At 44.4% G+C, this 24,979-nt stretch overlaps 1 protein-coding gene across 1 annotated transcript in view; it reads left to right on the forward strand.

The window, feature by feature from the left end:
* LOC115180528 (cadherin-like and PC-esterase domain-containing protein 1) overlaps window positions 1-24,979 on the forward strand; it is a 78,212-nt gene that overhangs the window by 41,601 nt on the left and 11,632 nt on the right. The window contains exons 12-15 of the mRNA XM_029742687.1: window positions 524-594; window positions 3,112-3,298; window positions 3,972-4,149; window positions 23,999-24,116. Coding sequence (XP_029598547.1) covers window positions 524-594; window positions 3,112-3,298; window positions 3,972-4,149; window positions 23,999-24,116 — 554 coding nt within the window. The remainder of the gene's footprint in view (window positions 1-523; window positions 595-3,111; window positions 3,299-3,971; window positions 4,150-23,998; window positions 24,117-24,979) is intronic.

Genomic DNA, 24,979 nt, shown 5'->3' on the forward strand with positions numbered 1-24,979 from the left:
ACGGGGATGGAGGATCATTTTTTCATTTAACTTTTATTTAACTAGGAAAGTTAGTTAATAATATATTCTTATTTACAATGACGGCCTAGAGAAGAAGAAAAGGGAGAGTTTATCAGGCTAGAGAAAAAGGAGGGCGTGTGTGGAGAACAGCCAGTATAGTTGACTTTGATTGGGTGAGGGTTATAACAAGTGTTGATAATCACCTCTGGACCTCGTATAGGCCAGAAGGGAACCAATTGGAATGTTGACGCTGACCAGGAAAGTGTGTGTGTGTGTGTGTTTGATCACCATATGTGTGTTTTTACTATATCCATATTTGTGCAGTTGGTTTGTGTGAGACTGTGAATGTGCTTGAACTACTTATAAAAAGGTCCTTTTATTAGAGAGCTTAAAGTCTGTCATCACTCTTGTTTTTTTATTGCAAGGAAAGTCCTCAGAATGACTGAGTGGATGTTCCCATTAATCCATGTTCCAATGGGACATTTATTTTCTAAATAATGACAGTCTTCCATGTTTCCCATAGGACCAACGAGGCAGAGACACAGACCGGGTGGGACCAACACTCAGGCTCCCAGGACCTCCCTGGAGACAGAGGTGAGGCACTGCTCAGGTGTCCGCTAATTGGCTGGCTCTGGAGCACCTCACCAACAGGATGCATAGAAATGGATTGGAATTAGAATGCTGTATATCTCAATGGTTTGAAGTGTGACGCTCTGAGTTCACCAGAGCTCCACACTGGGAGGCTTACGTGTCTTTTTTCAGAGCAAAACTGTTTGTGGAAGGTACTACACCTAGCAGAGACCCTCTCGCTCACTCAATGTTGTCGATATACATCTAGTTTCCTTATAGGCCTATTTGGCAGGGAAACTGTTAAGCCAGCTATATAGCCTATTTCTGTTTGAGTCTTTTATTAAAGAATGTGAAACAATGTGGTTTTTGTTTGATACTTGCCATTACATCATGCATAGCTTTTCTTTATATGGCCTAAAATAAATGTGTTCATATGAGCAGAATGTTATCTATAGGTTATAGCATGACTCATCAGTTATGAAAATAAAACATTTAATGCAGAAAAAATTGATCTCGTAAAAGGCCGACATTTCAATTAAAAAAAGATTGGATGGATGGCTATGAATTGCAAGTCCAGCAATCGAATTGCAAGTCTTTCTTATGCTAATAATCCAAATATTCTGCTTAAAATAATCTTGCACTGCTACTCTCATTATTCATATTCTCAGAGGAGCAGAACAGGCAATGGAACCCGAATGTGTCCTCTGTACGTGGAAAAAATATCCCGGCGCATGAAAGCTACACCAACAAACTGGAACGACAGACCGCAAATAAGTCCTGGAAGTGCACCAAATATGATGCTTTCGAATGCCGAGGTCGCATAACCCTCACTGACGGCATTATCTCCAAGTTAACCGAACAATTTTCATACATATGACGCCTTTACATTAACGGGTCGATCGCAACAATTTATAACCTTTCAGACAATAAAAAAAACAGTGCCGCATCAGAAGCATCTGTACCTTTTCAGGTAGTAAAATATACCTGGAATAGAATGTTCGGTATTGTTTCCCTGACAACAATACTGCCCTACCTAGCATATCGTGGGAACTGAGAAAATTTGCTTTTATTTACCTTGGTTTCACAGTAACGTTATGCAGTTACTCCTAATATGACCCCAATTTTCTCCCAAACGCAATACAATAGAGGCAGTATACTTGTCCACATAATTAAGCATGTATTTAATGTATAAAAAATTAAATTAACTAATTTTCGACCAAATGAGCAGTTACTGCCTTATTGCTTGGTATGGCAGAATAATGGTAGGGTAGATGTGTTGTCTTTCCACTAAAAGTCATTGTATTTAACGAACATCAAAGTACTTGTTATGAGTGAGTGGTCTGCGCGCAGTCAGCAGAGAGGCAGGCAGCTTGCAGGGAGCTCGAGACAATTTGATTGACAGTTTTGGTTGCCTAGTGATGGACTTTAGCCCCGCTTCAAGAAGCGGCATTCCTCTACCGACAAGTATGGCCCTTCAGTGGCGCTTGAAACTATCTCCAGAGAAGGTTTAGTGGCGGCATTTAAAAAGCGCTTTCAAGGCACCACACTTTATATACCCATATTAACGAATTCATATAGGCCTTGGCTACAATATTCTGCCCATATGATTAACATGTATTTCAGGCCATAACAATATTTTTTGCCATACATGATTTAATGAAAAGCAGTAAACATACACCTCATGAACACAATCATGCAATAGTTAGCCATAGTTAACATACACAATATTGTTTCACATTCTGTAATAACAGACTCATAAACACAATCATGCAATTGGCTACAGCTGGGTTCACAGCTTCACCCTCGCTTCACAGCTTCCCTGGGAAACTTGATGTAGCCTCACGCAAACGAAAGAGCACAGAAGGAGTTTGCATCTGCTTCAGTGTTCGAGGTAAAATATTAAGCTGCTGCAGTGTTCGAGGTAAAATATTAATTTGGGCTGGGAGGGTGGGTAGGTGGCCCTACTGTGCCCCCTGAATCTGCAAACTGCTTGAGGTTGGCACACACCAGAGTCAATTGCCTCCACAGAAAGAGAGCTTTCTCTGGGCTTGTGCTCAACACGTGTGGACCTTGTTATTAACATTCCTCTATGTGTGTATTAACATTTTTCCTCCCATTACATAATTGTGTGTTGGTGTGAATGTCTTTAACTTTAATCCCTTTGAATGGGGATAATAAGCACGTACACACACACACACACACACACACACACACACACACACACACACACACACACACACACACACACACACACACACACACTGAGCATGCATGTGAACAGTATTCTGAATATCTTTGGGCTCAGACACACCAATGGCGTTTGCTGGCTGAGAGTACTTAACACCTCCGAACGTAATTTAGAGTGCGCACCAATTTTGCATGTGCAGTCACATGAAAAATACAGAGGGGGGTCCCTAAAACACAGCGCGCTGAACGATCGGCAGATGAACACTAGATCCACGTACGGTGTGACGTGTGCAAGCCTTTTTATCTGTGTATAATCCGTTCTCTCTCTCTCTCTCTCCCTGTGGTATGTATCAGAGCGTTGTGTGGACCCCCACCTCAGACAACTGTACACAGACCCCCCTCTGACCCTCAGCCCCCCCTTCAGTCCCTGGGTGAAGGACTACCGTGCTGAGGTCCCCTTTGACGTGGTGACCCTACGCCTCCGCCCTGAGCCCATCAGCCCAGCCTGTCACATACACCTGGATGAGCACAGAGGACCTAGGTGAGACCCTCCCAGCCATGACCTTTCACCCTGTGAGTCACACGCTGGGCTTTCAATTGTATCCTGGGTCACATTCAGTGAGATGGTAGGTGTTAACAGTCATATAGTTAGATCTCCAACAGACCCTTTCATACTGTAGGTTAAATGGATCTTGTCCTATGTTGCTTACAGCTGCCCAGTCTTCAGGTCTATAATATAGAGTAGATGTAAGTTAGTTCTAGCATCTGAATTCTGGGTATGTGTGTTTTCAGTCCGGGGTGTTTTGGTCAGAGGATGTTTCCATGTCATTCTGAGTTCTACTCTGTGTGATTGTAGAACTCTCTTCCTTATGTCTGCAGCTTTGATCTCGGCAGCCAATCCCTGATTAGCACCCATTAGACTCAGTAGCACTGGGGTCAGAGGATTGACCTCTGACAGACAGACAGACACACACACACACACACACACACACACACACACACACACGTAAGACGGCCACACACATAGCGCTAAACGTGACATTTAGGAATGATTCTAAAATCTCCCTCAGCCCCCTGCCCTCTCCTCTCACCATCCTGTGTGTGTGTGTTTTCATCTCTCCGCTCTGTGTGTGTGCTTGTGCTTATGTGTGTTTCGTCTCCCTGGACCTCTCTGGACATTGTTTCTGAGAAGCTCTGCTTCTGTTTTTCCACAGAACGGCAAACTACCCGGTCGGCCTGGGCAACAGCATAATCAACATCCTAGTGACGGACGAATCGGCCGCCACGGAGCCCGAGCCAGTCGTCATGACAATATACACTCTACACATGTACCGCGAGAGCCGGCCCAGCCTGCCCATGTTTGGGGAGCATGTGATGTGTGGCTTCGTGCAGGTACGTGGTGTGGACAGGGTGTTTCTACATGCTTGTAACTCACTAACATACACTCACAGATGGACAAGCACTGTCAGAGACCTGGGCCCGTATTCACAAAGTCTCAGAGTAGGAGTGCTGATAGAGGATCAGTGTTTGGTTTTAGATTATAATGAATAACTGTATATGGATAGGGGGGAACTGATCCTAGATCAGCACTCTAAGATGTGTTTTTCTTCTTCTCCATTATGAGTAAAACAAGGTAAAAATGTAAAGTTAGTGGGACTTCATTTTCCCCATCAAGTTAACCAAGAGTGACTTCCTGTCTGGGGTTCACTGACTTTACTGGAGGACCACGTCAGAGGAACACAAAATACAATTTCCCTATTATCCCTTACCATATTCAAATGAGACGCACTATTGACTTTTATAGAGCCATGGTTTCAATTCCCAGAGCATGTGAAGTGTTTCCTTTTATGAGCAATGTTGGTCTGGAACCCAACACAAGTTTCATAGCATGTAAACAAAGGAAAATCAATTCATTCGTTGGAGAAGGAACGGTGCGGTTCCTTCGTTTTTACAGCATTTGTCATGTCGGCGGTTGGGTTTCGCCGAGGGAGCCTTCGCGGCTGGTCTGTGTAAAGTTTAGTGTCGGTTACGGCCACGAATGGCGTCGGGAGGCAGTGGAGCAGCAGCCGTGTCGAGATACGGTTGGTTGATATTTCGAAGCCGGTATTTTCCAGATTACCGTTGGAATGTGGAGGAGCGGGGTCGGCGGGAGCCGTAAAGGGATTGAGAGGGTCTGATGTTCCCATGAGATCCTGTGGCAGGGGCTATATTTGAGCTTTCACACCCCAGTAAGAGTTTGGGATTTGGGATGTGGTTCAGGACACTCTGTCTCCCCCTCACCTGACCCCCCCCCCCCCCCTCTCACGCTAGTCTCCAAACCTCCCTCCCTATCTCATAATGCATCTTGGGTATGAGGGGGGCGGTGTCCCGGGGCGGGGCAGGGTTGATGGAGCGGACCCTTAGCTGACCAATCAATGCAGGGATATGAGCCGTTAAGAGGAGGAGCATTTCTGGAGATTTCAGATTTGAGACATTACAGTGATAGAATCAGTAGGAGACAGTGGGGTAAGTTGAGTCAGTTATTTACATTCAGCATCACTCGGTCAAGGGAAATATAGTATTATTTCTAACAATATCTACATAGATTTTAGGATGTTGTTTATCCCTGGAAATAATAAGAATTCATGTTAACATTACAGTTTTGAAAACATAGCTTGTCCCCAAAAAGTGGTCTCTTGGTACAACTTATGGGGTAAATTAAGCCGTCTACACATCTCTGTACTGAATCACAATCACTTTGTCTTTTAATAATTTTAACCATCTTTTAACACACCTAAAAAACACGTTTAACATAGGCCCTGGTGTTACCTCATATCCCAGCGATAATGCCTTCCATTACAAGAAAATACGTAAATGTGCTTTACTTACCATTGGCTCAACTGACCCCATGGCCATTGGCTCAACTTACCCTATGGCAAACATTTGGACTATATTAGCCCACACAGATACAAGGATGCACTTTCATGCTAGGTTTAGGACCTCATATTGAAGCTTATAGAGACCCAAACTGATGTATAGAACAATCTTAAAATGATCTACTTTGGCTTAAATAAAAGCGTCATGGAACTTCTAACATGGTAAATTATTTTGATTTGGTGAAAATCTTTTTTTACCTAACTTGCTTACCTCTTTTTCCATGTGGTTTTTCCCCTTCAGACTCCATGAAATGATGACCTCTTCCTAAATATTTGGTGAAATGATTAACTTTGTTTATGGTTTCCTAGAAACAAGGGTGGCTCAATTTACCTCTTTGGCTCAATTTACCCCACTCTCCCCTATGATGCTTCAAACACGCGTACATACTTACACACACGGGCAACCACTTCTGAACCTCATATGGACACACACATACTATATAAATACACACACACACACAGCTCATAACAGCTCCTGATGGTTCTCCCCTGCTGGTAGTGTGAGGGCTGTGGTTATTATGGTCCATTGGGAAGAGCTGACTGTCTCCCAAATTGTTATTGTGGTCACCGAGCAGTCCTCACATCCCAGCAGGCATAAACCATCCTTTCCCATAGAACATGTCGTCCTGTTTCTGATCTGAAGCGAACGAGAGAAAAGAGGAAAAACATACTGAATCCTTGGCAAATTGTTCACACAGCACAGCCACCAATAATTTCCTGGTGCTATTTGCTGTAGGCCTGTGAGATTAATGTTAATTATGTGTCTAACTGTCACTAATTCCTCATCAGTGTTGGTAAACATCTGACCTGTTTCCTACTTTCTCTCTACTTTCTTTCTTTCTTTCTATATCTCTCCTTCTTTCTCTCTCTCTCTCATTGATACATGCACATCCTGGATTATATATAGGATAGAATGTGTCCCTTTGTAATTGTGTGTGTGTGTGTGGCTGGTATGCCAGCTTTGTGTCCTTGGTGATGGGAGTGTTACTACGGTTGTCCTCCCCATGCTTCCTCAGGGTTACTACAAGGTGTCTAGGTCTGGGCAAACACTGTGAACCGCCCTACATTGTCCACTGTACCTCATTCTAACTCATTGATCATACCCCACCACAGCTGATACACTCACTTAAACACATATGCACACCCACACAGCTGGTGACCCCTTCGGTGGGGGGTGGGGGGGTAAAGGTTACAGGTGTTTTACTCGTCTTGGGAACAAGGACGTTGCGGAGGAATAGACACACACTCTTCGTCCTCCTTTCATCTCAGTGCAAGGTGATACTGCTGGGTGTAGGCGTATGATGGGTTGGGGTCACAGGGGTGTGTGTGTGTGTGTGTGTGTGTGTGTGTGTGTGTGTGTGTGTGTGTGTGTGTGTGTGTGTGTCGAGCATTCCATTCGCCAATACACCCAGTCCCAACTCAGCCTCTAGCACGTCTGAGAGTAACCCCTCCTGGCTGATGGACTGATAGGATGGTGGTTGTGATTCCCTTTAGGCAAAGTCAAAAAAGATGACATTCATTACGATGATGCTTATTATCATATCTAATGTGGATATTACAGTCATCTCCGAAATTATTGGCACCATTGATAAAGATCAGCAAAAAATACTATGCATAATACCATGTATAAAAGCAATAGTGAATGCTCAAAAACATTTGGGATTAATATTTTATAGTAATATTTTATAGTAATAATGCTAATAATACTATTCTTTTATAATAATACCACTTTCCAGTGGTTTTAAACGGATTAATTATTGTCCTAATAGTGGTAAATAAATACAGTTGAAGCCAGAAGTTTACATACACCTTAGCCAAATACATTTAAACTCAGTTTTTCACAATTCCTGACATTTAATCCTAGTAAAAACTCCGTTTTAGTTCAGTTAGGATCACCACTTTATTTTAAGAATGTGAAATGGCAGACTAATAATAGAGAGAATTATTTATTTCAGCTTTTATTTCGTTCATCACATTCCCAGTGGGTCAGAAGTTTACATACACTCAATTATTATTTGGTAGCGTTGCCTTTAAAGGGTTTAACTTGGGTCAAACGTTTAGGGTAGCCTTCCACAAGCTTCCTACAATAAGTTGGGTGAATTTTGGCCCATTCCTCCTGACAGGGCTGGTGTAACTGAGTCAGGTTTGTAGGCCTCCTTGCTCACACACGCTTTTTCAGTTCTGCCCACAAATGTTCTATAGGATTGAAGTCAGGGCTTTGTGATGGCCACTCCAATACCTTGACTTTGTTGTCTTTAGGCCATTTTGCCACAACCTTGGAAGTATGCTTGGGGTCATTGTCCATTTGGAAGACCCATCTGGGACCAAGCTTTAACTTCCTGACTGATGTCTTGAGATGTTGCTTCAATATATCCACATAATTTTCCTACCTCATGATGCCATCTATTTTGTGAAGTCCACAAGTCCCTCCTGCAGCAAAGCACCCCCACAACATGATGCTGCCACCCCCGTGCTTCAAGGTTGAGATGGTGTTCTTCGGCTTGCAAGCCTCCCCCTTTTTCCTCCAAATATAACGATGGTCATTATGGCCAAACAGTTCTATTTTTGTTTCATCAGACCAGAGGACATTTCTCCAAAAAGTACGATCTTTGTCCCCATGTGCAGTTGCAAACCATAGTCTGGCTTTTTTTATGGCGGTTTTGGAGCAGTGGCTTCTTCCTTGCTGAGCGGCCTTTCAGGTTATGTCGATATAGGACTCGTTTCACTGTGGATATAGATACTTTTGTACCTGTTTCCTCCAGGATCTTCACAAGGTCCTTTGCTGTTGTTTTTGGATTTATTTGCACTTTTCGCACCAAAGTACGTTCGTCTCTAGGATACAGAACGCGTCTCCTTCCTGAGCGGTATGATGGCTGAGTGGTCCAAGGGTGTTTATACTTGCGTACTATTGTTTGTACAGATGAATGTGGTACCTTCAGGCGTTTGGAAATTGCTCCCAAGGATGAACCAGACTTGTGGAGGTCTACAAAATTCTTTCTGAGGTCTTGGCTGATTTCTTTTTTTCCCATGATGTGATGAGATGATTTTCCCATGATGTCAAGCAAAGAGGCACTGAGTTTGAAGGTAGGCCTTGAAATACATCCACAGGTACACCTCCAATTGACTCAAATTATGTCAATTAGCCTATCAGAAGCTTCTAAAGCCATGACACCATTTCCTGGAATTTTCCAAGCTGTTTAAAGACACAGCCAACTTAGTGTATGTAAACTTCTGACCCACTGGAATTGTGATACAATGAAATATAAGTGAAATAATCTGTCTGTAAACAATTGTTGGAAAAATTACTTGTGTCATGCACAAAGTAGATGTCCTAACCGACTTGCCAAAACTATAGTTTGTTAACAAGAAATTTGTGGAGTGGTTGAAAAATTTGTTTTAATGACTCCAACCTAAGTGTATGTAAACTTCCGACTTCAACTGTAGCTATATTTGTACCCATTGACTGATTTATGAACCATGGTGATGGATTACAAATGGATTTTATTTGCGTTTTACCTCATTTTTATACCCCAGTGAAACAGAAAGCCATGGAAGGCCACAATACAGTTCCTTAAACTGAGATGATCTTTACAATTTTTTTAAATTAAAAAAACAAAACATGTATTTATAATAATCTTCAGGAATTCTTTTTTGAGAATTTGTTTTATTACTTTTTAAACAAAATCCTTTACTCTGAGCAATTGGATTAGTATAAAATAATATAGTTCTCTAATTTTCCAAAGTGTGTTTTTTTTAGCGTTCATTATAGCTCAGTATTTGAATTATTTATTTAATACAGTATTGTTTTTGATCGTCTTTATCAAGAGTGCCCATCATTTTGGAGGTGACTGTAATATCCACATTAGATATGTTAATCATCATCATTGTAATGAATGTAATCTGTTTTGACTCAGAGCCTAAAGGGAATCACAACCACCGTCCAATTCCTCTCTCTCATCCATTCAGGAAGGGGTTACTCTCAGACATGCTCGAGGCTGATTTGGGACAGGGTGTATGAACGAATGGAATGCTGCTGACCCACATCACACATCCAACCCTGTGACCCCAACCCATCATCCTCCTACACCCAGCTGTATCACCTTGCACTGACATGAAAGGAGGACGAAGGGTGTGGGGCAACATGGGTGCCATTTTTTCCCCGAACATATAATATAGCTCCGTGTTTGTATGATTTATTTTTTGCTCATCTTTATCAAGGGTGCCAATAATTTAGGAGGTGACTGAATATGAATGGAAGGTGAGCTACAGTAAGTTCCCTCTCTCTGTCATATAGGACACCCCATTTGGATAGAGGTTCAGAAGCTCCTAGAACCCCTTCCTCCCTGTATCCCCTCTCTTCCTCCCTCATCCCTCCATTCCTCTCATCCTTCATGTGATGGAGTCTTCTCAGCGTCCTGCCTGGGCAGACCGCTTGATCTGTCTGCGTGACTTAAGACCTCTGTCTATCTGTGTTATGATGATTTGATTTGTCTCACTATATCAACAAAGATGGCTAGTACCCCAGCTTTCTCTCTCTCTCTCTCTCTCTCTCTCTCTCTCTCTCTCTCTCTCGCTCTCTCTCTCATAACTCAACTTACTTCTGCTCTTGGCTCCCTTTACTATAAGGCCACTACAAGCTCATGCTATGCCAGAGGGACTTTAGCAAGCGATAGCATCTCCCCCTTGAAGTGCAGTCTGAAATAATTATATTTCCACAGCATTTGATGGGCATTCTTGGTGCATGAATGTGACACGCAGACATAACCACATTTCAGGGCCTGTCTAGCATAGCAAACTGTTTGATCTGAAACACAACTTTTCATTGCTCCTCCTGATCCGCTTGGCTTAGTGAGAATTCATTTATTTGCCGTTTAGAAGTGAAGGAATCTAATTGTCACATGCGCGCACACACACACACACACACACACACATTCATGCTCAGACATATATTCACAAATCAGGCAAACAGTTTCACACCACCACCACACCCCCTCATGTGCGCCATGATGTGGAAACCATTAAGAGATCAGAGAGGAGAGTGGCAAAGGAGAGGAATTATTTTAATGCCGGAGCACGTTCCCATTTCCCTCATTCTCTCCCACTCCCCCTGGCCCCACCCTCTCTAATATCACCATCCAGCCCCTCTCTTTATTTATTTTGAAACACAGGTTAGGGACTCTCCAAATCAAAGTGACCTGAATGCATCACCTGTCAATTAGACCAGCTGAGGCACAGCAGTGAGAAAAGGGCCTTCAGGGTTCTGCAATATGTCTACCATATTGAGGAGGGTTTTGGCTCCTGATGTTGCTCTTATAAAAAATATGATTTAAATAGGGGATATCATGAAGACGGTGATGGAATGTATGTAGTGTCAAACGTACCAAACCATGATTTAAATAGCATCGGACAAAGCCTTATGTCGTGTTTTGGGAATAACGAGGGCTAATTGGTGAGAGGGCCTGGTGTAGTCGTTAGCATGGTGACCCCAAGGCAAACCCAGTATAAACTCCCTCTCCGTACCACAAGTACCCACATTTATGTGTTCCACCCATAGGACAGGAAATCCATAGTATTATGTTCTTACTGACAAATATTTCAGATGTGGTTGCTCACACTCTTAAGCTGATGAAACCCTTCAATGCGCTGCTCAGAGTTGCACAACACATACGTTGTGCAAAATACTGTTTCAACTGAGGGGTTGTCAACGTGTGTGGAACTCCGACAGTCCAATATGGGGTCCTCTGCTTTGTGCAATGTTGTACTTTATCTTGTGCTGCTGTTTTGATGTGCCTTTTTGTATTCTCTGAGGTGATGGTGTTTTCGTTGACCTCCGACACAGGTCTCTCTGCTCTGCAACCTGCCCTGTCCATCGATCTGCCATGCATTAGAGCGTTGGCCGGTGTCAAATCCCCCGAGCTGACAAGGTAAAAATTCTGTCGTTCTGCCCATGAGCAAGGCAGTTAACCCACAGTTCCCCGGGCGCCGAAGACGTGAATGTCGACAAGGGCAGCCCCCCGCACCTCTCTGGGTTAAATGAGGAAGACACATTTCAGTTGAATGCATTCAGTTGTACAACTGACTAGGTATCCCACCTTCCCCTTTCCCTGTCAGTGACAACCACGCTTTGATAACAACTACTATCTCATCTGCTCCCCTCTTCCGCTCAAATTCTAGTCGTTCACTCTCTTCCTCCGTGGGTCAGAGAGAGAGAGAATGAGGGAGTGTCCACTCATCCTACACGGGGGGCAGGAGAATTGGGCTCTAGAACAGGGCTTCCTAGAACAGGGCTTCCATTGATGCGTGTGGGGCTTTTGAAGTGCTATCATGTGAAAGCTCAGGGCTTCAGTGTTCATATCAGCAAGCTGTCTGGCTGTCTGGCTGTCTGATGCTGCTTGGTTATCTAGCTATGTTGATAGCCACAGGTGGGAATGGGCAACTGGCTGAGGGTGGATCTCAATAGTCTAGAGTAGCTTCCTTGTCTCGTATCCAATCCTCCGTCTGTATTGACTTTACAAAGCTGTTGTTCTATGACCAGCCATGCCTCACTTATGAGGACTGGTACACTCACCAGTGAGAAAGTCCAACCAGGAGCACTTTCTGTTACTACAGAAGGAGGACTGCCCTTCCACACATAGTTTTATATTTTTATATGTCCACTGTTATGGCTGGACACGTGTTCAGTTTATTCCATTACCGTCTCATTCAACCCTCCACTTCCCATTCCATCAACACAGGCGAGATCACGGCTCTGTCCCAGTTTCCCAACCCTGGTCTCCACACCTATCCGTATCCCGTCTCATAGAGGGAAACTAAGCATTGATTTCCTGGTGTTGTTGTCAGGGGGTCTTGGTGGGAGTCTGGCTCTTTGATGTGCTGCAGCTGTGAATTCCACCGAGGCCCAGTCCCAGGGCTGATCCACAGAAGCTGTCTCTGTTACCCCCCCCTCCACCCCTCTCCTCCCTCGCTCAGCCCAGGAGTGTGCCACTTCACGCAGACAATGGCTGACTTTATGCGCCCCGCCGTGTTATCATACGGGAGAGGAGGGAGGGAGGGGGGGAGACGGAGGGAAGAGGGGGAGACGGGTCTCCTCATTAAAACTCCTGTTAGTCCCCCTCAGTCCAATAAAAATAATCGCTGCTGCTGCGTTTGATCTGGTTTGATCAGTCAGAGAGGGTGAGGGGTGATAGACATTCTAAGAAACATTCATAAAAGGGTTTTGTCCTTTTATCTTTTAGGGGGTAAATAACTTTGTTGGGTTAGAGGACCCCCCCACTCTTGCCCCCTGTTACCCTGTGTATGTTGAAACCCTCCTCTCTGTCTCTAACACTTGTCTTTCTAGCTTCTCTCTCGCTGTGTTTGTGTGTGTGTGTGAGTGTCAGGGCTGTGTTTTGTTGCCGTTGACAGGGCCATACTGGGTGGGATGATTTAGGGGTCTGTGATTCAGGGCGAGGGGTTAACACCCACAGTCATCCCCTCATAGAGCCCTACAGCTGCTCTAACCTATTAGTATGTAAAGATATTTAGGAGATACAGAGAAAGATTGAAGCAAATAGAGGTACAGAACCAGTCAAAAGTTTGGACACACCTACTCATTCAAGGGTTTTTCTTTATTTTACTATTTTCTACATTGTACCCTCTTGGCATTCGCTCAACCAGCTTCACCTGGCATGTTTTTCCAACAGTCTTGAAGTAGTTCCCACATTTGCTGAGCTGTTTTCCTTCATTCTGCGGTCCAACATCCCAAACTGTCTGGTGATTGTGGAGGCCAGGTCATGATGCAGCACTCCATCACTCTCCTTCTTGGTCAAATAGCCCTTACACAGCCTGGAGGTGTGTTTGGGTCATTGTCCTGTTGAAAAACAAATGATTGTCCCACTAACCGCAAACCAGATGGGATGGCGTATCGCTGCAGAATGCTGTGGTAGTCATGCTGTTTAAGTGTACCTTGAATTCTAAATAAATCACAGACAGTGTCACCAGCAAAGCACCATCACACCTCCTTCTCCATGCTTCACGGTGGGAACCACACATGCAGAGATCATCTGTTCATCTACTCTGCGTCTCACAAAGACACAGAGTTTGGAACCAAAAATCTAAAATTTGGACTCATCAGACCAAAGGACAGATTTCCATTGCTCGTGTTTCTTGGCCCAAGCAAGTCTCTTCTTCTTATTGGTGTCCTTTAGTAGTGGTTTCTTTGCAGCAATTTGACCATGAAGGCCTGATTCACGCAGTTGATGTTGAGATGTGTCTGTTACTTGAACTCTGTGAAGCATTTACTTGGGTTGCAATTTCTGAGGCTAGTAACTCTAATTAACTCTTTCCTCTGCATCAGAGGTAACTCTGGGTCTTCCTTTCCTGTGGCGGTCCTCATGAGAGCCAGTTTCATCATAGCGCTTGATGGTTTTTGCGACTGCACTTGAAGAAACTTTAAAAGTTCTTGAAGTTTCCAGATTGACTGACCTTCATGTCTTAAAGTAATGATGGACTGTCGTTTCTCTTTGCTTATTTGAGCTGTTCTTGCCATAATATGGACTTGGTCTTTTACCAAATAGGGCTATCTTCTGTATACCAACCCTACCTTGTCACAACACAACTGATTGGCTCAAATGCATTAAGAAGGAAAGAAATTCCATAAATTAACTTTTAACAAGGCACACCTGTTAATTGAAATGCATTCCAGGTGACTACCTCATGAAGCTGGTTGAGAGAATGTCAAGAGTGTGCAAAGCTGTCATCAAGTCAAAGGGTGGCTACTTTGAACAATCGCAAATATAAAATATAGTAGACTTTTTTGGTTACTACATGATTTGCGTGTGTGTTATTTCATAGTTTTGAAGACTTCACTATTATTCTACAATGTAGAAAATAGTACAAATAAAGAAAAACCCTTTAATGAGTAGGTGTGGCCAAACTTTTGTCTAGTACTGTACCTACTACCTCACGTATGCACGCACACACACAGGCAATAGGTTGTCTGGTCCATGAAGGTCATCGTGGTAACGGTGTGTTTCCTCGTGACTGGGGGCACATTGAGGTCCAGAGAGCAAGACTTATGTAAACTTGGCAACGCCCGCATTCCCACTGCCCTGACTTAATTTCCCGTTCCTCTAACTCTCCCAGCACCTGTCTGAGGGAATATACGAATTTGGGAATATCGATCACCTGGCAAACATAGGATTCCTGAAACCGTAACTTTCCTAACAGCATCATCCAGGAACGAACACAACTCTCTGTCTTCCCTCTTCTCTCACCCCTCTGTTCCTCTCACCCTCTGTCTTTCTCTCGCTCCATCACTCTCTCACTATTTCTCTTTCCCCTGTTTTGCCTGTTTCCCCTCTGGATCAATGCATGGACCTCCTTGCTGTTCCACAGTTAAATGCTGTTTTTTTATTTTACGAGGATGGTTGTCATGGTTGTTATGAGGACATGACAGACCTCCGGTCATGATGGAACAGTTCGGCTTTATGGCGTCCCTCCTGGAGCTCTGTTATTCCTGGTGGTGTCCCCGGCAGCGTTCCTGGCTCAGGGAAATGGGAATGTCGTCTGAGGAGAAGCGAGGCCAGCTCTTAGTGGAGGGAAACCATAATGATAAGATGTGGGTGTGGATTGTGTTGGCAGGGAGAGTGACTTGTATAGTTTAACGCACATTATCACATAGGAAAACACACTTGAGTTTTAAGGCACATTAGCAAGCATATAAACACGCATGCATGTATGTTCGCACACAAATGTGGGCATGCACACACACACACACACACACACACACACACACAGAGAGTAGTCTATCACAGGAACTGTTTTCCAGCTGTGCTATGCATTTTGTTTTACCTTGCAGTTTGATTATACAGTAGTATGTAGTATTAGAGATCACTTGTACATAAGCTGGCATAACACTCACAGACTCTCAATCTTTACTTCATACCCTCTTCCCTTAGCCTCTAGCCTCTTGTTCAGCATCCATCTCACTCTCTCTTTCTGCTAACCCCCTTTCTCTCCATCTGACCCCCCCTTGTTTCTCTCGGATTCTGTCTGCCTCTCTCTCTCGCTCGCTCTCACTCTCTCTCATTCACACTGCGCACACACACCTCTACATATGTTCCTGTATGCGTCTGTTTCCTCATTAGGCATTGTTTCTGGGTGGTATTGTAAACTGGTAATGAGTTGTGTACTGTTGTTCTGATCAGAGGGCGGATGTGTGGGCGTGCCCCCCCCACAAAGGCCCTGTAAACCATGTTTTAAATTGGTTATTGGAAATGTGTGCATTTGTTTCTGTGTGTGTGTTCTATCCCAATGTAAATGGAGCCCATGACAACCTAATTTAACCAGTCAATAACTTACGTATGAATTATCTCACTTTGACTAGCCAAAACCTATATCTCTCGTTACTATGAACATACACAAGCTTCAATATCTATCATGTACACAAATCGATAAAAATGACAAAATACAATACATTTCAGAACTTTTGCTTATAATGGAATATCTGAGGTCTTAGACAGTGATGGAATGTTTAGGCCCTGCGTGTGCCAAGAAAATCCTCCCTCTCATCAAAGCGTAAATATCGCTCTTTTGCTTTTACACATCGCTATGGTAACGCCAAGCATGTCCAATGTGGCGGTGTGGACTGTGGAATACTGTTCAGCAGCAGGCATAGCCCTGGCAATCACACCGAGGATCACCCAAATATGAAGAACAGCACTACATATTCCCTCCAATTCTCCACAAGTCTCTGTTTCCACCTTTAATCACCACTAAATCAGTGTAGTAACTCCACCTTATGGGAAACAATCATCACTCAATCAGTGTAGTAACTCCACTTTATTGGAAACAATCATCACTCAATCAGTGTAGTAACTCCACCTTATAGGAAACAATCATCACTCAATCAGTGTAGTAACTCCACCTTATGGGAAATAATCATCACTCAATCAGTGTAGTAACTCCACCTTATGGGAAATAATCATCACTCAATCAGTGTAGTAACTCCACCTTATGGGAATATTTCCCATATATACTCCCGACTCTGTTAAGTGCAGATCTGTAAACATTGATTTGGACCGGTAAAAACATAGAATCCTACTGCTGTTAAACCTTTACAGATGTGGTTGGGACTTTATCCGGCTGCTGGCATTAGTAGCGGGCTCTGTTTAAGAGAAAAGGGGGTGTATAATCTAGTAAATGCAGCTCTACGCTCGCTCCCAATCAGGGGTTTCATTTAAGTAAAAAAAAAAAAAAAAGGTTTATTTAACCTTTAACTTGGCAAGTCAGTTAAGAACAAATTATTATTTACAATGACGACCTACACCGGCCGCCCTATGGGACTCCTAATCACGACCCTTCGTCTCTCGTTTGTGGTCACGGGCAGCCCAATTATGGGGGCATGTTGAAATAACTGTACCATTATCCACATTATCCACACCAGTCACTGTTCATTTGGTTCTCCCGCCATTACAACTACTGACTGACTGGCTCACTAAGACTTACCAAGACTTCTCTCTCTCACTTTAATCCTCTTTCTCTCTGTCTTTATTCCTGTCTCTCCATTTCGATTTCTATGTCTCTTTGTTCCTGTCTTTGTCTCTCTGTGTCTTTTTCTGCACGCTCCTAACCACAACAAAGCTTGCAATGGGCTGCCCATAAGAACTGGACTGCCTAACCTTCCATTGGCCAGATCTGAGTCCCAGAAAACCAGTACAATACCAGATGAAGTTTAATACCTGACACAAACAAACCCTTGTTGAACCTCTGGGTTGGGATGACTCAGTCCTGGACTCTTGGTTTCCCAGGTTCTCCAGTTCTGGTCCTCACTGCAGTGGATCTATAGCGCTCTCATGGCTCTATTTCACTTAGTACGGGCTAGTGCTTGTGGCTAACGCTCATGTTAGGTTTAGCTACTCATGCTCTGATGATCTTTACACAGTCATAGGGACTCGTCCTCTCAGCTTGCGGTTTCCAGAGGTCAATCTGTTGCCAGGTTACATCATGGTTGTTGTTGTGGATGTGGAGGAAGGACTGTAAAATGTTAAAATGTACTTTAAATGACCACACAATCATTATAAGAAGATGTATTTGTTTATGTGATTGGTAGTAAAGTCTCCTGATGGCCATATGGTGGTTCTGATGGTTCAAATTTCCTCTATGAACAGAGTGCTTTCAGGCTGAGAGTTGGGAATTGATATAGATTAATAACCCAGTTGAGGAAGTCATTGTTTTCCCATAGAAACAGAAGGCATGGAATTTGAAACAGTTTGGAATTGAAACAGTTTTTTTTAATCCCCCTTGAAATTTCCTGAATTAAAATCCGCAACATTCTTGAGCAATTGCGATTGTACTTCTAGGAATCTGCGTACATATCTTACACTGGCTGCGCTGAGAGGCTGGGAAAAGTCCTTGTGAGCTGCAAGTGATTGAACATTTGGCAGTGTGGATATCGCTGTGTGGTAGACCATTCCAGATTGGCTGACCATTGTTTCCTCTGGGATCTGGCTGGGTTTATTTCCCCTTTTGACTTGGCACTCTGTCTCATGTACTTCATAGTGCCATCATGGGACTTCCTACCGAAAGGTCTTCATGTCTTTATAATGATTTTGCTGTATACGTTTGTTCATACATTCCAGTGTGATGCATTGTACAGGTTTTACTCTGCCCCTTGGTGAGAGGAGGAGAGCAGGAGAGGTGTGTGTGTGTGTGTGTGTGTGTGTGTGTGTGTGTGTGTGTGTGTGTGTGTGTGTGTTAGCGGGTCACTGATTGATAAGGATGTGTGTGTGTCATGTTGCGACGGCTCCTCTGTGGTTCTGGGTAGAAGTCTGAGCATTAGAGCTGTCAATTCCTCTGTGTGTAATAAGGAACTCTTATCTGATGGCTAACCACATCCATTCTGAAAGACTGTTATACTGCTGTGTGTGTGTGTGTGCGTGTGTGCGCGTGTGTGTGTGTGCGTGCGTGCGTGTGATGATCTCCTAATCCTATAGCTCTATTCATGCGATATCCCATATCTCCTTTGGGATATTGCTAGACTTTTTTATATGCTCGACTTTGATGTTTAGAGTGGCTGGAGACTGGTGTACATACAACAAACTTCTCAGAAGTCCGGATTTTTCTCTAGCGTGTCCCACAGCAATTTTCCCTGTCATTACAATCACATGATATGACAAAGTTGTTGATATTCATCCCAAAATTATTTGACAGTCCTCTTCCGTGCGTGACTGGCGGTAGGATTCCTCTCTTTCGCTTGGACCACTGGGAGTACGATCAGAAGACATCTGGGAAGCTCAGAGGGAGGTAGACGTGAACACCCAGGGCCCTGGAGGGAACCTAGTGGAACCTGCATCCTCCCACGTTCTGTGGCGTGGTTCTTGGTCAATCTGTCTGCACTGGTGACTTGGCGATATAAGGTCTACTCCTATGGTCAAATCAATGTCATTCTAACAAGGGTTGTTTATGTCTTCAAGACCATGTCCGTGTTCAACAGTTACATAGTGACCTGTGATTCATTTTGATGGGACAGCCAATGGTTTGTGAGGGCTACGGTGCTACAGAGAGGCTGGTTTGATCAGATGCATGCTTTGTTAATTGGTAGGGAAGTAGTAAGCAATACAGGGATGTGTGTGTGTGTGTGTGTGTGTGTGTGTGTGTGTCACTCTCTAATGTGTTGAATATTCCACTCTTTCACTCGTCCTCCCTAACTCCCTCCTCCCATTAATTCCCACACCGGAGAGTAAAATGTAATTTTCCCACAATAACTAAAATAACATTTCCTCAGATGGCAGGCAGCGGTCTTGTTAACATGCCAACATTTATGAAATGAATGGCGTACATACTTCAACTAGGGTAGAAGTGAAAACAGTATTCTAGCCAGAAAATGCTCTACCCTTTCGTTCTTTTTCCCCTCTCTCACAAGAAATGAATAACAAAAACCAATGCAATGCACACTATTCAACAAAAATGGATGTTGTGCCGTTTTTAGGGCAAGAAAACAACTAGTCTGCCAGAGAATACTTGTCTAAGTGTACGTGACCGTTCAGCATTTTCCTTCTGTTGTTGGGATACGGTGGGGAGACCAGAAATACCTATGGAATATTGGGGGTTTAGCATGACGGATATGGGATTACAGCCTAATAGCATCTGATCAAATCCTATTGATGACAGATTATATGAAATGCTCTTTAGCCCTTTACACCCGTGGGAATTGTCCGATTGTCACGGTTGTCGAATGGAGAAGCGGACCAAAGTGCAGTGTGTGTGTCGTTCCACATTTTATTTACACTGTGAAACTATGCAATACATAAATAAACTGAATGACAAAAACAACAAACCGTGACGCAGAGGTGAAACATACACTACTCAAAGATAATCTCCCACAAACCCAGGTGGATAAAACCCCTACTTAAGTATGATCTCCAATTAGAGACAACGAGGACCAGCTGCATCTAATTGGAGATCATCCCAAACAAAAACCTGAAATAGAAATAGAAAATATAGAAAAAACAACATAGAAATTAAAACTAGAACCTGAACATAGAAATAGAAAACATAGAGAGAGAAAAAACCTGTCACGCCCTGACCTACACTACCATAGAAAATAACATCTTTCTATGGTCAGGACATGACAGTACCCCCCCCCAAAACAACCCCCCCCCCCCCCCCCCCAAAAAAAGGGAGGGTAGGGTGGGTAACTATTGTCTATGGCGGCTCTGATGCAGTACACATAACCTTCTCATCCCGCGGATCCTCCCACAGAGGAGGCGGCTCCGGTTGGGGGCGTAACCCCACTCCGCCCGCTGATCCCTCTGCTTCTGTGCCACCGGACCGTGGATCGTCGTTGGAGGAACCGGACTGTAGATCGCCTCCGGAGGTTCCGGGCTGCGGGCCGCCGCCGGAGGTTCCGGGCTGCGGGCCGCCGCCGGAGGTTCCGGGCTGCGGGCCGCCGCCGGAGGTTCCGGGCTGCGGGCCGCCGCCGGAGGTTCCGGGCTGCGGGCCGCCGCCGGAGGTTCCCGACTGCGGGCCGTCTCAGGAGGTTCCCGACTGCGGGCCGTCTCAGGAGGTTCCCGACTGCGGGCCGCCTCACCACCCATTAGGGGGAAACAGGGTCACTGGCCGCCTCACCACCCATTAGGGGGAAACAGGGTCACTGGCCGCCTCACCACCCATTAGGGGGAAACAGGGTCACTGGCCGCCTCACCACCCATTAGGGGGAAACAGGGTGACTGGCCGCCAAACCACCCATCAGGGGGAAACAGGGTCACTGGCCGCCTCACCACCCATCAGGGGGAAACAGGGTCACTGGCCGCCTCACCACCCATCAGGGGGAAACAGGGTCACTGGCCGTCTCACCACCCATCAGGGGGAAACAGGGTCACTGGCCGCCTCACCACCCATTAGGGGGAAACAGGGTCACTGGCCGCCTCACCACCCATTAGGGGGAAACAGGGTCACTGGTGGTTGTTTGCAGTAACTTCTTTTGGATTCCAGCTTTAAGGTGGCTGTTCAAGCTGTCACAACATAGGTTATAAATGAACTGTTACCTCGGATGTCCCTCTCATTATATATACTGTATTTCATTTACTCTGAAGATCCTTACTGGTCAATCAAACGTAAAGCCTAAGAGTTATTTTAGTTCTCTTGCTAAAAATGGGGTGGTATTTTTATTGTATTTTGACGACGATATTTACAACACTTTTTACTGGTTTGACGTTTTTGAATGTTCAGTTATTTTATTTCCACTGTGTTCTTTGGGAGTCAGCAGACTTTCGAGGGATTGGCCTGTCGTCTCAACAGCAGCCAACAACCCCTGGGAGACCAGGCATGAAGACTGAGGTGAAAGAGATCTCCAATAGCTTTATTGTTTTATACAGTTGTTTTGTTTTATTCTGGCAGGATTAGACCGAGCCTATCTTCAGAGGAGTGATTTTTGGGGTGTGTTTACCTTGTGCTACTACTTGATACCCTTTTGAGACATAGAATTCTCCAAATATTTATTATACCCCCAAATATGTATTATTTTGTGTGTTATTCATTTTTCCCCCAATTAACTTTTGGTTCCGATCTCAACCCCTACTTGAGGTGAACGGAGGCTCCTTGTCTCCCTACTAAGCTGGCTTCTCTAATCAGTAGGATCCTTTTGGTCCTGGAGGATTGGAGTCTGATCAGTAGATTGACCAGGCTTTGTGTCTGCTCCAACAAAAGCAGGTAGTTGTGTCTTAACAAGGCCTCTTGGCACAAAGACAAGCAGCTATGATCTAATGGAGATCCCGGTCGGATTAGCTCTGTGTGTGTGTGTGTGTGTGTGTGTGTGTGTGTGTGTGTGTGTGTGTGTGTGTGTGTGTGTGTGTGTGTGTGTGTGTGTGTGTGTGTGTGTGTGTGTGTGTGTGTGTGTGTGTGTGTGTGTGTGTGTGTGTGTGTGTCGGGGATTAGCACTCCCTTTTTCGAGGTTGGTTAGCATAGCTCTTTGATCAATACAGATTACTGTAGTGTTGAACTCAGAACCTTATAACCAAGTCAACCCACACACAGACACACACACACACAGACACAGACACACACACACACTACATTCTCCTCTGAAGTACTGCTCTGAACCTGGCTGAGAATTGATGGTCCATGAATCAGAGGTTTTCACTGAGGGCTGGTGGCAGGGGGGATGCTATTAAAGCTCCCTGTTCTAGAATTCATTTTAAGGAGGGGGAAAGAGAACTTGACATCAGATAAAACACTGGTATATGTGCGTACCTGCCACTGTAAAAGAAAGAGGGAGGTTGAGAAAAAGAGAGAGAAAAGATGGAGAAAGGGCAGAGAAAAAAATAAAGAGGTGACCTTGGCCTCTCTCTCTCTCTCTCTCTCTCTCTCTCTCTCTCTCTCTCTCTCTCTCTCTCTCTCTCTCTCTCTCTCTCTCTCTCTCTCTCTCTCTCTCTCTCTCTCTCTCTCTCTCTCTCTCTCTCTCTCTCTCTCTATATATATATATATATACTGTATATACAGATCTTTTTTACGTGGCAGCAAGACTCTCCGGTCCGTTTTAAGAAGCGGGATGGAGTGAAGGATGAAAGGTGGACGCGGTGCGTTTCCTCCATAACGGCGGTTGGGCCGTGGCCCCAGGCGGCTCCCTCAGACCCCAGGGCCTCTGTGTTTGTGGTGTGTACACTGTGCACAGGTACGAACAAGAAAATCCCTGTTAAGTTGTCTTGTGGCACTTTGTTGAGAGCTGCGCCGGAGCCGTGGGGAATGTGGTGTGGACGTGTGAACTGAAGACCCTCAGAGGGAGGGAGGTTGGGAGGTTGGGGGTGTGTGGGGGTGTGTGAGGTTCAGTTCCTTCATGGCCCGCTTGAAAAGGAAAGTGTACATGTATCTAGGTGTGTGTGTGTGGAGGGCATCTATGTTTGTGTGTGTGAGGTTCAGTCGCGCCGCAAGCCCGATGGTAAGGGGAGGTGCCTGACGGTGTCTCTGTACTCAGTGCCAGACGGTCGGGCGGCTCCCACGGGGCCCCTGGGATACGTAGCTTCCCAGCCGCTGTCATTCATCTGGTTAGGTTTGTGTGACCTCTGACCGCTCACCTCCAACCATTTGACCCCCCACCACCACCAACCTCAAAGAGTGGGACACAGGACCCACCGCCAGGCTCTCTGATACCGAAGAGAAGAGACGAAGAAGGGCGAGAGGGAGATGGAGAGAAATGAGATGAGTAAAGAAGTGAAAGATTGTCAGAATAGAGAGGGCCCAAAGGAGAGATGGAAACACGGTGATCGAGGGAATGGCAGAAAGGTCATTACCTGATAAAATAAGGGTTAAATAAAATAAAAATTGAGACATGGGGATGACTCAGTGGTCAGTGACTCAAACAGAGTACACAGCTACAGCTATGAAAGCCTTTGACAATGGAGATTTCCATCATCTATATGGTTGTAGAAATGGTCAGATGAGTTGAATTGTTAAATAAATTCATATGGTCATAAATCTACCCCAACCTGCCATTTGCATTACTGTGTTTCATCGTGACAACAACTTGAACAATAGCACTGAGTGGATACTAGAACAATAGCACTGAGTGGATACTAGAACAATAGCACTGAGTGGATACTAGAACAATAGCACTGAATGGATACTAGAACAATAGCACTGAATGGATACTTGAACAATAGCACAGAATGGGTATTAGAACAATAGCACTGAATGGATACTTGAACAATAGCACTGAATGGATACTACAACAATAGCACTGAATGGATACTAGTTAACAACATCAACTCAACATGATGAAGTTCCCTCAGCCTCCCAGTACGATGGACCATCCCTCATAATCTCATCTATTTCTCCCTGTGTCTACACAGGACTGTGGCCTGGTGGTGCAACCAGATCAGCCCTGTGGTTTGGAGCCCCTTCCTGGGCCACTCTCTCCAGGCGAGCCCCAGGCCCCAACGCGGCCCTGCACCTCCGGGGATGTGCCAGGTCTGTTTCCTCCCTAAAGATATCACTTCACATTGTTTTCATAGATAACGTTTCATACATAGCTGAAAGGCTTTGTGAATTACTGTCAGAAAAAAAATCACTCCTCAGAAATGTTCTACTTTGAAATGTTATGCACACGTGCCCAGATGTCCATATGAAACCTTGCTGTGTGTGTATATGTACAAGGCTGATTTAAGTGGCCAGCACACTATGCCCTTTGATTTAAGTGCAAAAGGTCAGAGGTTAAACTCAGCTATTAAAACCCAATATCCAACCCTGCAGGGCAGATAATAAATGTCAGCAGGGAGAGCAATGTGACGTGTGTGTGGAGAATTATAACTTGCACAATGTGAACCTTTGCTGGTGAGAAATCTGTCTATGTTTTGTTAATGGAAATATCTATATTTAAAAATGTTTTTTGGAGCAGGAACAATTACCGTAATTTCCGGACTATTAAGCGCACCTGAATATAAGCCGCACCCACTGAATTTAAAAAAATATATTATTTTGAACATAAATAAGCCGTACATGTCTATAAGCCGCAGGTGCCTACCGGTACATTGAAACAAATTAACTTTACACAGGCTTTAATGAAACAGGGCTTGTAACGAAAATAAATAGGCTTTAACGAAACACGGCTTGTAACAAAAATAAATAGGATTTAACGAAACACGGCTTGTAACAAAAAATAAAAAATTAGCAGTAAGCTTTAGTTGTCTTTTTGCACTGAGTCAATTCCTCACGCTGCTGTTTCCAACATCTTATCATTGACTCATTAAGACCAAGCTCCCGTGCAGCAGCTCTATTTCCTTTTCCAACAGCCAGATCAATCGCCTTCAACTTGAAAGCTGCATCATATGCAT

Source organism: Salmo trutta, chromosome 40 (genome assembly GCF_901001165.1).
Source record: "Salmo trutta chromosome 40, fSalTru1.1, whole genome shotgun sequence".
In the NCBI taxonomy this organism is placed as follows: Eukaryota; Metazoa; Chordata; class Actinopteri; order Salmoniformes; family Salmonidae; genus Salmo; species Salmo trutta.